Genomic DNA, 14579 nt, shown 5'->3' on the forward strand with positions numbered 1-14579 from the left:
TCTCCTTACCTTGCTCTCGGAGGCCCCGGGTGATGCTGGTGTGACAGCCTGACCTGGGGCTTCTCTTCTACTACTCATCAGACCCCGTGTCACAGACCCTCACGACGGTACCTGTGACACTCCACCTTCTGTAGTCTGTCCCATGCCATCCAAGCTCTTGCCACCCTACCGCCTGGCCTCGCACCAACTTGGACATGTCACTACCCTAAAGGTCTTTAAATGATATTAGAAGGAACCAATTGACTTCAAAGGATGAAATCAGCCCTTTCTTATACTCAGACTTCTGGGGGGAACCTGCGCCTTTTCAGCTTCTGTCTGCTGCCAATCTAAACCCTGCTAAACCTAACTCAAGGTGATGCGGTCTTCGAGCACAGAAAAGGGCTTTCTAAGCCTGGACCCTTGGCTCAAATCTGTGGTTCTGGCACCGACTCCCTGAGCAACCTGTTCCCAGCTTGGAAATAAGTCTCACGACGGAGCAGCTCAGCCGTTCAGTTTGGCTAACCAGCCTGTTTCCCCCCAGAGGTGACATGGCTCAGAAAATGATCGAAACCAAAATACTCTATTTTCTTTTGACACCAGTTCCTCCTCACTAGTGGCTAATGAATGGGGGCTGTCGGGCCATGCCCCGTGTGGGGCTGACAAGGCCACTTGGGAGTTGGAGCATGGCCACCCAAGGGAAGACCGGTCACCCACCACCACCACTAACAACTAACCCGGCCCCACCTGTCCGTGCCCTCACGGGCCTGCCTCTGTCCTGAAGGCCTACTACTGGAGGGAGAGCAGCTTGCTGAAGAACCTGTGGGTGTCTCAGAAGAGGCAGCAAGCCGGCTTCCCCGGCGACCGCCTCCGTGGCGTGGTGTCCCGCCTCTTCCCCTACAGCAACTACAAGCTGGAGATGGTTGTGGTCAATGGGCGAGGCGATGGGCCTCGCAGCGAAACCAAGGAGTTCACCACCCCGGAAGGAGGTAGGTGCGGCCGCAGCTCCCCGGGTGGGGCAGGACGAGGGTGGCACGGCCAGGAGGACCTGGAGAGGCTCCGGCGAGGCTCGGATGCACAGATTGACCTCTGCGTGACCTCAAGGAGGGACAACCTGCGAGCTGGGCAGCCACTGGCTGCCCTGATGGAAGTTTGTATGTCAAGATGCGGGCTGCTGACATGATTCTGGACAGGCTGTGTGCGCGGACTTCCGAGGGCACTGTGGGAGCCGGGGCTGCCTGCCCACCACCTCCTGGGGAAGCACAGGCTCCCTGCCATCGGACAGGCTTCTTTCTGGTTGGTTTACCAAGCCCTGAGGACCTCCACGTGGGTCATCGCTGTAATGAAGAGGCTGTCCTGCAGGGGGCGCCCCCCATCCAGGCGTGTCTCCCGTTTCTGCCGATTCTCTTGTCCCAGCTTGGCATTTACTTTGCCCTCTTCTACTTCTCCCTCCTCCCCTTTTAACTCTTATTTCCCCATTCTTCTTCTCCTCCTTCTTTGTTCTCTCCTCTGTTCTTCCCTCTTGTTTTCTTTATCCCTGTCTCCCCTCCTCGTCTGGTTTTCGTCATCAGCCTCTCCCCATCACTCGTGTTCCTGGCCCCGTCCGTCCGAGTGTTCCATTGTGGGTTTCTTCCTCCTCACCCTTGAACCTGGCGTTCTCAGCCCGGAGGCCAGGGCCTGCGGCTTGGACCCAGTGGTGAGAATCCTTGTCTGAGGACTGGGAAGTGTAGCCTCTGTTACCAAACGGTGGGAGCCGGGGCTGCCTGCCCACCACCTCCTGGGGGAGCACAGGCACCCTGACATCGGACAGGTTTCTGGTTGGTGTACCAGCTGGTTCCCTGCCTGGGAATGGCTCTGCCCACCTTGGTGGCTTCTTTGTATGATCAGAGCCTAACAGGTGCAGGGTGGTGGCTGAAGCAGAACTTGACTGACTTTTTCCCCGTGTAAATGGAGTCTGAGCCATGCCTGTCCTAGATCCGGGGAAATGCCATCCTGGAGGGGGCGATGGGCGCTGGCCACCTCTCAGTCCTCCGGGGTCTGGCCTAGCATCGATCCAGCACGGGGGTTGCCCAGAGGTCAATGCCTTCATACTTGTGCTTTGTTTTTTGTGTTTTCCTCATCCTGCCCTCCCCTCTCTCTCTTCCCCTCTCCCCCGCTCTCTCCTCCTTCCCCAAGTACCCAGTGCCCCCAGGCGTTTCCGAGTCCGGCAGCCCAACCTGGAGACAATCAACCTGGAATGGGATCATCCAGAACACCCCAATGGGATCCTGATTGGATATACTCTCAAATACGTGGCCTGTACGTTCTGCCCTTTTCTCTGGGATAATCTGAGAATCAGAAACCCCATTCTCACCACTTTTCCTAAGGAATCAAGGTAGAAAGCCTATGGGAGCAGAAGACATTGTAGAGGGAGGGAGGGGCTGGGGGAAAAGTTCCCTCTAGGGTTCGGGGTGGCAAGTGAGACCCAATTCCTGCTCTCCTGACACAGCTCCTCCTGCAGGAGCTTCTAGTTGGCCGGGTGAGACCAGGGGGACTTCCAGTCTGATAAGGGATTCAACTCCAGCCCTCAGGAATCTTAGAGGCTCCAACACCTGCAAGTCTAGAGGAGAGGGCTCCCTACCCAACAGAGCAGATAGTACATGCCTAGGCATCCACGTGACACTGGCACTCAGGGACACCTTAACAAGATACCATTTATGCTAAGGCAGCTGTATGCAGAGCTGCCATGGAATTTGGAGTTGCTCCATCGGAGCCTAGGCTGGGAAGACCTCACCTAGGAGAGCTCAGCATCACCATTCAGGGACAGGAGTGTCATCCATTTGAAAACCTTTAAGCCTTCTAAAGTAGGTGATGTCCCACAATGTGACACTCAGAGGGCCAGGTGTTGTGCTGTTGAGGGTTTTAATGGCCAGCTGTGCGCCTGGACGCTATTCTGAATCCATCTCTGCACCTGACCTTCCCCCTTTGAGGTCTATGGAATAGGCCTTTTACAAAGGAGGCATTAACACTCCAAAAGGCTCTAGTGGTTTTGCCCTCATTCTGTTTGAAGGGGAAAAAGGAACTCCAGTTTTGTCCTTGTTGAAAAGGCTTGAGGATTATAAATGGAATCTTTCGGATCAGCCACAAAACTTTGCATTGAGCTAGCGATAATGAGGTCAGTGGAAACGTATTAACCCTGGTGCATCATCAAAGAGCCGGAAAGGAGTTTGTGCCCGGCACCCGGCCTTTGAACTGTCTCCCACCCCCGAGTCTTTAAGATCACAGGCAGGTTCCACGGGTTCCCTTTCCAGCAGAGTCGGGAAGGCTCTGATTATATAAGCCATCATGGTCAACGTTGCTAAAGTTCAATTCCACTTACCTATCTCTCCCCAGTTAATGGAACCAAAGTAGGAAAGCAGATAGTGGAAAACTTCTCTCCCAATCAGACCAAGTTCACGGTGCAAAGAGCAGACCCTGTGTCGCGCTACCGCTTTTCCCTCAGTGCCAGGACGCAGGTGGGCTCTGGGGAAGCAATCACAGAGGAGTCACCAGCACCCCCAAATGAAGGTAGGTGCATTGCAACGAGTGGTGCCAGGTAATGCAGATGCCTAGAGAAACAAACCCTGCCGTGGCCTCTGGCTGCCCAGCCTCCTGGGATGGAGAGGCTGCAGGCCCTCGGACCCTCCAGGGGAGAGAGCCGCCCTGCGTGCTGCCAGGTAGGTGTCGGCGGCGGCGTATCTGGAAAATGCTTCTTCCTACTGTTGCTCTCAGACCTGGGTCCCCACTTGGCCTTGACTTGCTCAGCTCCTTAACATCTGTCATCTTTCCTTCTAGTGGGGCCTAAGGAGGAGCGCGTGACTCATAGCTGAGCTGAGGGGACAAGAGACAGCCTATTGGAAGTAAATGTGCTCACGAGCACCAAAGAGCATAGAAGGGGTTTGCCCGTTGAGGGAGGCAGCTGTATTGTCGAGGTTGCCCCCATGAGGGCTCGGGGGGTGCCCTTTCTCCTCCCAAGGGTGCGGGGCACTGAGAAGAGAGAGGGAACAGGCGTGATGGCAGCCACTTGCCAAGATCATGAGTTGAGCACGTGTAGTCCCTCCCCCTGCAGCCTGAACTGAGTGACTTGTCAGGCTGAGGAGAAGAAGGGGAGTTGGGAAATAGCTATTTGCCAAACCAGCGTCACAAAGAGCAAATGAGTGTCTCTCCTGGGTTCTGGTGTCTTCCGGCAGCGTCACACCTTGCCCTGGAGCGGCACCTGCTGGAGAGCTCCACCAGAGGGCGCTCTAGGGCCACCTGTACAGGCGCTGGCTCCCAGGAACCTCAGGCAGGACTCTGAAAGCCTGGGTGCTGGCAGATCCCCTATGAAAGGCGGTGGGGGCTCTGCCTCTCTGGGGGTGCAGTAGTCTATTCCACAGCTGTTTCTTGAGCACCCATGCCATGAGGTGCCACACACTGCCAAAAAAAAGGGCTACAAAGGTCATAAGCTCACAGAGTCGAGAGGGAGGGACATCCACATTGTAATTCAACAGGAGCAGCTACTGCTTAGATGCCGGGAGTGCAGTGGCTGCACAGGGGAGGGGGATGGCGTCTACAAGGGCAGACTTCCCAGCAGTGGTGATGTGAGTAGGGATCCTTGAAGCTGGTGAAAAGTTATCACGTCTAGTGCTTTCCCCAGAAGGCTGAGGTCCAACAGCCTGACCTTGGCCTGGTCGGATCTCCTGAGCACCCCTAGCCCCAACCCAGGAGAGCAGCAGGTTCCCAGTTCAGCTTCATAAGCAGCCCTGCATCCCTCCGCAGCCCCCACTTCCCTGGTCAGCAGGCCAACACTGAAGAGGGGCGGGGGGAAGCCAGGCAGAAGCTTGGAGAAAGGCTGCCTGTGTTTTCTGTGCCCCTCTCTGCCCTTGTAAACCAGGAGTGAGCCACACAGTAAGCTCCCCTCCTGGGGCACCTCTCCGACCTCCTGGTCCTCAAGCAGTTTATTAAAGCCGGGGAGACTTGGGTGAGCAGTTGATATATATGCCTGTTGCCAAAGGCCAGGCTGGGGATGGTGCACTTTCTTAATTACTTAATTCTATAAGGAGATACGTAAAGAGAGCCGCTTCTCCCTCCCCATCTCCACCCCGCACAGAACATCAGATGAACAAAGCCCCTTTGCCCAGCCCCAGGGACCACGCAGGGAAGGATCTGCAGCTCTAGGGGACAAGAGGACAAAGAGAAATTTCCTTCTCCACCTGGGAGTTTGCAGCAGATGCAGGAATTCCTTTTAGGGCTCTTGGTCCACAGTTGAGTTTATATCATACAGTACAGCAGGGCAGCAGGACATAGGGACAGGGGCTCCGGGCGCCAGTCCACCACATGGCCCAGCCCCCCAGGCTGAGATGGTAAGGGGCGGGGTCAGCCAATTAGGTCCATCAGGCCAGCCCTATTCAACGCCTTCCCCTGGGCATAAAGGAATCATCCTTTTGATGGTACTGAGGTCTCCTATCACTTAAGCCTTAAATGCCCTCAATTCCTGGTGTCTTTGAGAGTCACCCAGCCCAGCTTGGGAAGGAGAAAGACCTGGGAACATAGCAGTCTAGGCGGACTGTCCCTGAGGCCACCACTAGTCCCTGAGTAGAGGTAGAAGCACAGTATATCAGAAAAGCCTCCAAGAGCCAGGAAAGTTTTCTGTAGGCACGTGCCAGACCCTAGTGGGCCTGAACATGATCCCCGAGCCCCAGGACTGTGGCCGGCCTCCAGCCAAAGCGTCAGGATGAGGTTTGAGCCAGAACCTTCTCTGTCCTGTGATTGCTTGTCCTGTGGTTTCACCTGTGCTCTGTTTTCTCTTCCTTCTTGTTCTTTCTCCCCCTCTCTGGCTATCTTGGGCGCTGTGTTCTGAAGCTACTCCAACCGCAGGTAACATACCGGCAGCGGAGGTAACGGGCCTGGCATGGGGCGATGCAGGTGGAGCCCAGCCCAGCCAGGGCGGTGGAGGAGGGAGAGGCTCTGGGTGAAAGCGTATGCTCCAGACTCACCCTCTCAGTGGCTGGGAAGCCAGACTGTCCAGGAGGTCAAACACGTTCTCTTCCCTTCGCTAGAGAAGGAGGATGGCTTAGAAGGGGCCCCCCATAGGCTCCAGACCCGCTCTCTCAAACTGAGGGGTCACTTCCCCTGAGCCACCTGGGTCCTTGCGTAGGCTTGACATCTCAGGGCACAGAGAGAGAGTGGGCAGGGGAGGGGGGGCGGCCCACAGCCTTTGGGTGACCAGCTGTGCCCTAGAAGGAGGGCAGCTGCCTCCTGTCTCCTGGTCAGGCTGCCATCCCCTGAAAGGGTAGCCTATGGGTGAGCACACCTCGCACGCTGGCCTTGCATGCTGCATGGGGCCTGGCACCAGCTCTGCCATCCACCGTGGCTTCTGGTCAGTGAGAATGAACCAGCACATCCCCAAATGGGGCTAGGTGCCCCAGGGCCTGGAGTCCCCTCACCCCTCAGAAACCCAGCTTCTCAGAGTCTTGGGTGTTAAGAATAGTCTCCACTCTCGGGAGTTGGGAGGCAGATGCAGTGAGGAGTTGGGTGGGCAGGGCCGGCATAGGAGATGGCCCGCTAGCCACTCTCCTCCTTCCCAGTCTTCATGTGGTTCGAGGAGCATCGGCTCAGAAGGCCAGTCCCCAGGCTGGAGGAGGCAGGTGGGACCCCCAGGGTTCCTTCCCCTGCCCTCCTCCCAGGCAGGGCAAAGGCCATGGGGCAGGAGGTCGCCAGGGCCTCCTTAAGCTCTAGGCAGCGGGGAGATGGAGAGCAGTGAGGAATCAGAGGCTTGGCTTATGAAGAGGATCCAGCTTGCCCCGTTTGGTTCCCCCCTTCTCTCCTTTAGCCCCACTCCCATTTCAGTTGATTCTGTTTCTGTCGCACCTGCTTCCTTCCTTTGCGTTTGTTCAGCCAGTCAGGCTGCTCCCCATCGTCCATCCCTCCTCCAGCCCTTCCCCCCTACCGCCCACCCCCCGCCCCCGGCACCAAACAACCCAGGTCAGCAGGGCCCAGGGCCTCCCCACCTCTGCCGGGAGGAGAGGCAAAGAGGTGTCCTGGGCCTGGAGACCAAGGGAAAGCCACCCTTGCCCTCTGGGGACTGCCCTGACTTCCCGATTCAAGTCTGCATATGGGTTTCTCGCGAGACTCTTAGCAGTGGTGCTCAGGGCAGCCTAGCAAGCTTAGCGGAGATGGAAGGGGAGAGGCAGGGAGGGCACCACGCGAATCACCTAGAAGCTCTTTGGTCAAGCAGCTTGCAGTCCACCTCCTCCCTTCTGGCACCCAGGACCCGAGGCAGGTGGGTCTGGCAGCAGGGAGTTGGCCTTGCTCGGTGGGCATCTGTGCCGGTCTGTGCTGCCCATCTCGTGTGTGGCAGGGGTGAAGGGAGTGGGTGTGATTCCAGTTGTGAAGAGATCCAAGCTCATCCTGGGGTGCAGAGGGAGCCAGGGCCTCTGTCCATTGGTCAGATGTGATTCCCAGGCTCCACCTTCCACGGGAGCTGGTGGTAGAGGCATGATGCGCTTCTTGGTAGATGAGCGTGTCGCTGGCGCCAGCACATTCTAGCTTTAGGTGCACCCACCCAGGTTCTATATTGTTGACCTTGAGCTTGGTGTCCAGCCAACTGCTCCCTTCCCTCTCATCCTCTCCAGACCTGGGCATTTCCACCACTCCCCCAACCCCAACTGATCTGTTCCTATCTCACTCGGTAAAAATAATCCCTCTCATGCAGCCATATCTGCTGCCCATCTGTCCCAGCCATCTGTGATTTGGCCAGGGTAGTCCGTGCACCATGTGGACATTTTTGGACTGAACCGTCCACCTTGGAATGTCTAGAACCTGCTGTTGTTGTCTTTGCCTCCCCTCAAGTCTTCAAATATTGGGGGCGCAGCTCCATGGAGGTTCTGGGCAATGAAGGATGAGCAAGAGACATCTCATCTCTTAATGTTTTCCATCTCTTGCACTGTGTGGTGGAAAACCCTCGGCCATGGCTGATGCTGCTTCCAGGTTGGGGTTCTGTGCTTCCAGCTCCAGGCTCCCCCTGTGTCTCCATTCCTCTCAGTTGCCAGGCTGGTGGTCCCCACTGGACAGTGACCCGGGGTGGTTCTACAGCTCATCCTTCCTGCTGTGGTTGGCGACGACATGCCAGCCCAGCAATGTGTCTGTCTGATCCGTGGGCCACCCTGACTGTGAGCCCCACTTCTGGGCCTTATTCCCATGTATCTATTACCCCCACCCACCTCCAAGGGTTGATTAGCCAGTCGTGACCTCAGTCAGCTAAGGGGCCTCCTGCGCTGTGACTCCAGGGCCAGGCAGCCTCCAGGAAGGCACCTGGGAAGCAACGCCTTTCCTCCCACCCACGCCTGGTCCTCTCTCTCTAATATCTGACTGTCGCTGCTGAGCCGAAGGAAAAGCATCCCGATAGCCCACGTCAGAGAAAAGCCTTCATCCCATCGCCCTTGATGGGGGGCTGGTGGAGGGAGGGGCTGCACCCCAAAGGCCTTTCTCATTTTGGTCTCTGCCCAGCAGGGCCCAGGAAGAAAGACACTCTAGCCCAGCCTCTCTCTCGGCATCTCTGTTTCTAGGGCTGCTCACTGGAGCGCCCAGAGAAGCATGTGGTCCTGGCTGTGGTCTGTGTGAGCGGGAGCATGTGTGTCTGCATGTCCAAGGAGAGTGCATAGCTTTGGGAAAAATCAACATCGGTTCCAGAAATCCGTGCACATCTCTTCGGAAGGGAAGCCCGTGTCTCTGAGCTACCCAGAGTGGGATGATTTAGGTTAAAAGGGAGCTTTTTGATGACTCTTTTTAATCAGCCTTGTGAACACTGCATTCGCCGTAAATTATCAAAAAATACGCTATCGGAGTTCCCATCGTGGCTCAGTGGTTAGCGAATCCGACTAGCATGCACGAGGACACGGGTTTGATCCCTGGCCTCGCTCAGTGGGTTAAGGATCCAGCATTGCTGTGAGCTGTGGTGTAGGTCACAGACGCGGCTCAGATCTGATGTTGCTGTGGCTCTGGTGTAGGCCGGCGGCTACAGCTCCAATTGGACCCCTAGCCTGGGAACCTCTATATGCCACTGGTGCAGCCCTAAAAAGACCAAAAAAAAAAGAAAGAAAGAAAATACACTATTGATAAGGCTCCCAATCAGAGTTGTCCTGCCCAGATGGACAGAAGAGCTTCTCGAGGTTCCTTCCCACGGCTCACAGCAGCAGGGAAGGCAAAGCCTGTGTGCATCCAAGGCCGCCGGAGCTGCCAACCACTAGGCCTGCGAAGATGCTCACCTTTGCCTTGTGGGTCTCTCAGGCTCACGTGTGTGTGTGTGTGTGTGTGTGTGTGTGAGAGAGAGAGAGAGAGAGAGAGAGAGAGAGAGAGAGACGGTGGGTGGGAAAGGCCACTTCCCTCAGGCTGAGCTCTTATGGCACAGAGCTGACATTCCAGGCCTGGGGCCACCTTGGGCTGAAATAGCTCCTTGGAAACTGACTCCGAGGGAGTCTTGTTCCCACTGCACACCCCACACCTTCCTGGTGTCTGCGAGTGGACTGGGGTTGGGGGAATCTAGTGCTGTCTGCCTTGACCTTGTCCAGGAATCTCTGGAATGTATGGGGCACAGTCGGCTGCCTAGTGTGACCTCTGCGGTCAGCACCCTCAGGGCCCAATAATGCCTCTGATCTTACAAATAGGGAGTGACGGGACCCCTCCTTCTCAGTGGGGGACTTGTAATATTGGAGGCCCAGGAGAATGAAAGGGCTTTTGTTTGGTCAGGCTCTCATTGAGAAGCCTTAGGGTTTCTCCATTCTTTCTTGCAAAAAGCTCTCTGGCAATTTTCTCTCTGGCAATTTTCTCTCTGGCTCCCTCCTTGCCCTGGCACCCTTCTGGGGAGTGGGGATATTGGTTTCCTGAACTTCCTGCGATTTGAGATAAGGTGGGATGTCATCCTCCTTTGGAAGTTAGAATTACCTATTCATGTCTTAACATCTCTGCTTTCTGCCCCATTAGCAGTGACACTCGAAAAGAGACTGTGGTCAGATCACAGAAGATAGAGGGTGAGGAGGAGATGTAGCTCTTTGTCTCTCTGATTTGCCCATCATTCTCATCCCCTCAGCTTTAGCAGTGCTGGAACTAAAGAGTAATAAGCTAGCCACTTGTTAGCATCCATGGCCCTTCTGTGGAGAGAAAGAGGGTCTGTGGGAACATTGTCACCATAGACCCAGCCCCTGGGGCTGACCAGTGTCAGAGGGCAGCTTTGGATGGGAGACAAGGATGGGAGAATTAGATTGAACTCCTCAGATTTATGCAAAAATCAGCCCAGGAATTCCTGTCATGGCTCAGCGGTTAACGAACCCAACTAGCATCCGTGAGGACGCAGGTTCGATCTCTGGCCTTGCTCAGTGGGTTAAGGATGTGGCGTTGCCGTGAGCTGTGGTGGTCAAAGACGGGGCTCAGATCCCACGTTACTGTGGCTGTGGTGTAGGCCAGCGGCCATAGCTCTCATTAGACCCCTAGCCTGGGAACCTCCAATGCCGCGAGTGCGGCCCTAAAAAGCAAAAAAGGCCAAAAAAAAAAAGCAGCCCAGCATGTGTCTCACTCTTGTCCCGGGATTTCTACACCCCCCGTGGGCTGGGAAGATGGTGCTGCCAGCACAGGCCACACTCTGATTCCATCAGAGCCCTTTTTCCATGTTCTCATCAAGGGAAGGGAGGGGAGGTGCCCAGACTCCCAACTCGTCCTGGGGAAGAAGGCAGTTACTGCAGACTGGGGTAGTTGCGGGACAGACCATCACTGGGCAGAGAAGAGAGGAGAGGCCGGGGAATAAACGCAGGCTGAGAGCCGGGGGAGAGGGCAGGGCTGGAGGTAGGAAAGGCGGGCACGGTGCAAGCCTTGCCCACAGAGCAGAATCGTTCTCTCTCTCTTGTTGGGTCTGGGTGGTGTTGGAACTCAGGCAGGTGGGAGAAAGAGTCATCTTGGAGTGAACTGTTGGGAAGGGCAAGCTTCCTGGTGCTCCTGCAGGACAGGGCCCTGCCGCTTGCCCTCCTCCAAGGCCAGGGCTCCAGGCCCGGACCCACGTGGTACTGCTTGGCCTGGGTCTCCATGTCATCCCTGGGACCCGAGCAGTTCGTCCGTGTCCCATCTCCATCACCGCCCTTGGCTGGGTGCATGCTGAGTGCTTGGAGCCACACAGACCATGAGAAGAAAATGAAACACACAGGCTTCATTCTCTTCCCCTCCCGTGGTCATGGTCTCTGTCACTTGCCACCCATCTGACCTAGTCTGTCCTGCTGGGGGAGGCTTCTGGTTACTCCGCTCCATCTCTCCCGCGGGCTGCCTGCCTTGCACGTGGGGGCCGCGTGTCCAGGCCGGGGACGGCCAAACCGACCAGACTCGGCAGTTTTACATTTCCCTCTCAGCTCCTCCCACGTCGCCCCCGACCACGGTGGGTGCGACAGGCATTGTGAGCAGTACTGACGTTACTGCCACCGCTGCCACCACCGAAGCCACAACAGTCCCCACCATCCCAACTGTCGCACCTACCACCATCGCCACCACCACCGTCGCCACAACTACTACAACCACTGCCGCCACCACCACCACCACCACCACCACCACCACGGAGAGTCCTCCCACCACCACCAGGACTAAGATTCAAGAATCCGGTATTGCCCAGCGTCCGTGCCCCCGTCCCTCTGCTTCCTCCTTCCTATAAGGGGGTCTGGGAAGGCGCTGACCAGCACCCCCTCTGCTTCTGCTTGGAAGATACGGGTGACTGGATTCTCTGTCTGGTCGCCTAGAGGCACAGTGCCCCCCCTTCCCCCGGCTCTTTGGGTGGTCTCCACGGCTCAGACTCCCTCGCCTCCGATTCCTGTTCTTTAAGGAAGGGACCTCTCAGGCAGGACCCGCGAGGCCTGGATCGGGGGGCTGCCTCCAGCTACATGCTAAGCACTGCAGATGGGGGAGAGCGCAAGGAAAGGGGCCTGACGCTGGCCAGCCTGCCTGAGAGGGCTTCCTGCCACGGCCACCACGTTGCATCCAGCCTTGCAGCCGAGCGCTGAGGAGTGGGGAGTGCCTAGCTGTGCCAGGCAGCTCTGTTCGCAGAACCCTGAGTCTCCCTTGCGTCTCTCCTTGCCCAAGGCACATTTAGAGACCTTTCTTTTATTTTTTTTATATATATATTTTTTATTTTTTTAGAGAACTTTCTTTTAAAACGTCAGCGCTTGCTGGAAGTGGTATGGCCAAGGAGTCCTGGAATGCCCAAGGGTGCTCTATTGCTTTTCCCGCTTATGTTCCCCACGCCCCCAGATACACACATGGAGGGAAAATCACAGTCTTTCTAGGGGCTCCTGGTGAGAATCGATCCCAGGGCTGCCCTGCTGAGCCCGCGGAATGTGCTGTTCCCGCGTCACGCGGCCAGGCCAGGAAGCTCTGTTCTTCCAGCCTGAGGAGACCCCTCAGGAATTTAGCAATACTTCTAAGAACTGATATGGCTCTTATGGCCACAGAGGGGAGGGCCGCTCGCTTGTGGGGCCCACAGGCCAGCTGTAAAGTCAGCACCATGTGGCCAGCAGAGCTGGCAGGAAGCAGCCAGAACCCTCCTTCAGCAGCTGTAGAATTACGGGCCCCCTCTGTTTTCTAAATAAGTCCCCCCACCTTCCAAGGGTGACTGTCACCCACCCTGCCCCTCTCCCCTCAGCACCTGAATGAGGATGGAGGCTTAAGGTGCGTGTGTTTATTTTCTTGAATCCGATTACATGGAGTTAGGTGACCCAGTAGGGAGACGATAGGTGGCTCCTCGGACCCTGAAAACACCGATTTGCTTTAAGCTGCAGTGTGGAGAATTGAAACAGCATGTTCTGTGGGCAAGTTGACTGAGGAGAAACCTGCTTGGCTGCTAGAGGCTGCTGCCGGCAGTTTGGTGATGGGCGTTCTTCGGGGCCAGGGTGAGGCATCTTTCTCATCCGGGGGGGCCTCCGTGTCCCCCTTTAATGCTTTCATGTTCCCAAAGGAGATGTACCAAGACTGAAAACAGGGGAGGGGTCTCACTCCTTCTGGAAGGATCAGCCTTGCAGCCCAGGGACTCTCGTGTCCCAACCGCTGACTGTGCCTGAGACGCAGTGGGGGGCGTCCCCTCCCCCGCCCCCCGGCCTTATCCTTAGAATTCGGGGGCTCCCCTCAACATCCTCACTTTCCTCCACGCAGCAGAATGGCCCTGTTGTCCAGGACTTTGGAAATGAATGTTCATCTTTAGCGTGTCTTACAACTTAGGACAAAATGTTTCCCAAGGTCACTGTTTTCCGGGGTGAAATGGGACTTTCTTTTGGTCCTTAACTTGTCTTTTTCAGGTTTCAAGGGAAACGCCTTAAGTCTCACATTCCAGGAGCCGGCAAGACAGTCTATGCTTCCTCTCACTTCTCCCTTTTTTTTTTTTTTTTTTGTAGTAGTAATTGCTAGCTTTTTCTTCCGGTGCCTCTCTTTGCGCTTTTCCGGGTCTTTGGTGAGCATCCTCTTGGTCTCTCCCGATGGCTCTTCCTTCCCCCAATTCCCCTCTAAATCATGTTGGTTTCCCATTGCTCAACCTGATCCAATAGTGCCCCAGTCTCCATCACCTTCAGGTCAGATTTGGGCCAGTGTTGTCGTGGTGGTCAAACTGTTTAAACCCAAGTTCTCTGGCTATCTCCAGGGCTCAGAGGTGAGGAGGGAAAAGTCTCAAGTCCCCAAATCAGAATCAGTCATACCCTGTTCTCACCAGCAAGAGCCACAAGATTCTATAGAACTAGGATGAGGGCTGACTGAAAGCAGCCAGTACAATGAAAACCTTTGGCACATCAGTGAAGAAGCCTACCTTCTGCCCTCCCCATGGAGAATCTATTGCCCCTTCAACGTCAACGGAGTCTCTTGGCCCCTCACCTAACATGAATCATATTCCCCCCCCCGGGGGGGGGGGCAGGCAGCAACTGACAAGGTTGTAGTAGAAAACACACTTCTTTGAAGGGAAGACCAGATCTATTATCACTTCCCCAGCCCTGCAGACTTAGTCACATGTCAGCTAGATAATGAATAAATGCATCACCAACGTACTCTATTCATTTATTTTTGACAAGTGAGTTGGTGACAGTGCCCCCCTTGCATGCTAATAAAATATACAGGAGCCACACTTGTAAAGTCTTTGAAATACAAGGCATCCTGCTAGTACTCCACTATTAAATCGTTGCTAGGAAATGGGGTAATCAGACTGCTGGGATGCTTGAAAAAGGATTGCGTTTGAAGATGAGCGCCATTCTCCTGGCCACAGGCTATGGTTTCAGACACTGCGATGGCTTTGATAAAATGGCTCCCAGCTCATAGGAACTAGACAATTGATGTCTTCTGTGTTGCATGGCGGTCAGGCCTCAAAGATATAGTGCTGAGAAGCCAACAGAACAGGATTCTCTGGCGTCCAGACCACTGAGGGTTGGGTGGCAAGAAGGAGTTATCGGAGTTCCTGTTGTGGCTCAGCGGGTTAAGAACCCGAGCAGTGGCGTTCCCGTCGTGGCTCAGTGGTTAACAAACCTAACTAGTATGCATGAGGATGCGGGTTCGATCCCTGGCCTTGCTCAGTGGGTTAAGGATCCGGTGTTGCTGCAAACTGC

General features: G+C 55.6%; 1 protein-coding gene across 4 annotated transcripts in view; it reads left to right on the top strand.

The window, feature by feature from the left end:
* Nucleotides 1-14579, top strand: part of NFASC (neurofascin) — an 80973-nt gene that overhangs the window by 47832 nt on the left and 18562 nt on the right. Inside the window, exons 21-25 of one of the 4 annotated variants that reach the window (XM_047753283.1) lie at nucleotides 761-965; nucleotides 2152-2274; nucleotides 3349-3522; nucleotides 5836-5850; nucleotides 11364-11609. In XM_047753283.1, coding sequence (XP_047609239.1) covers nucleotides 761-965; nucleotides 2152-2274; nucleotides 3349-3522; nucleotides 5836-5850; nucleotides 11364-11609 — 763 coding nt within the window. The remainder of the gene's footprint in view (nucleotides 1-760; nucleotides 966-2151; nucleotides 2275-3348; nucleotides 3523-5835; nucleotides 5851-11363; nucleotides 11610-14579) is intronic. The other 3 variants (XM_047753281.1, XM_047753284.1, XM_047753282.1) reach the window with 3 other exon arrangements.

This window comes from Phacochoerus africanus, chromosome 11, assembly GCF_016906955.1.
Source record: "Phacochoerus africanus isolate WHEZ1 chromosome 11, ROS_Pafr_v1, whole genome shotgun sequence".
NCBI classification, from domain to species: domain Eukaryota; kingdom Metazoa; phylum Chordata; class Mammalia; order Artiodactyla; family Suidae; genus Phacochoerus; species Phacochoerus africanus.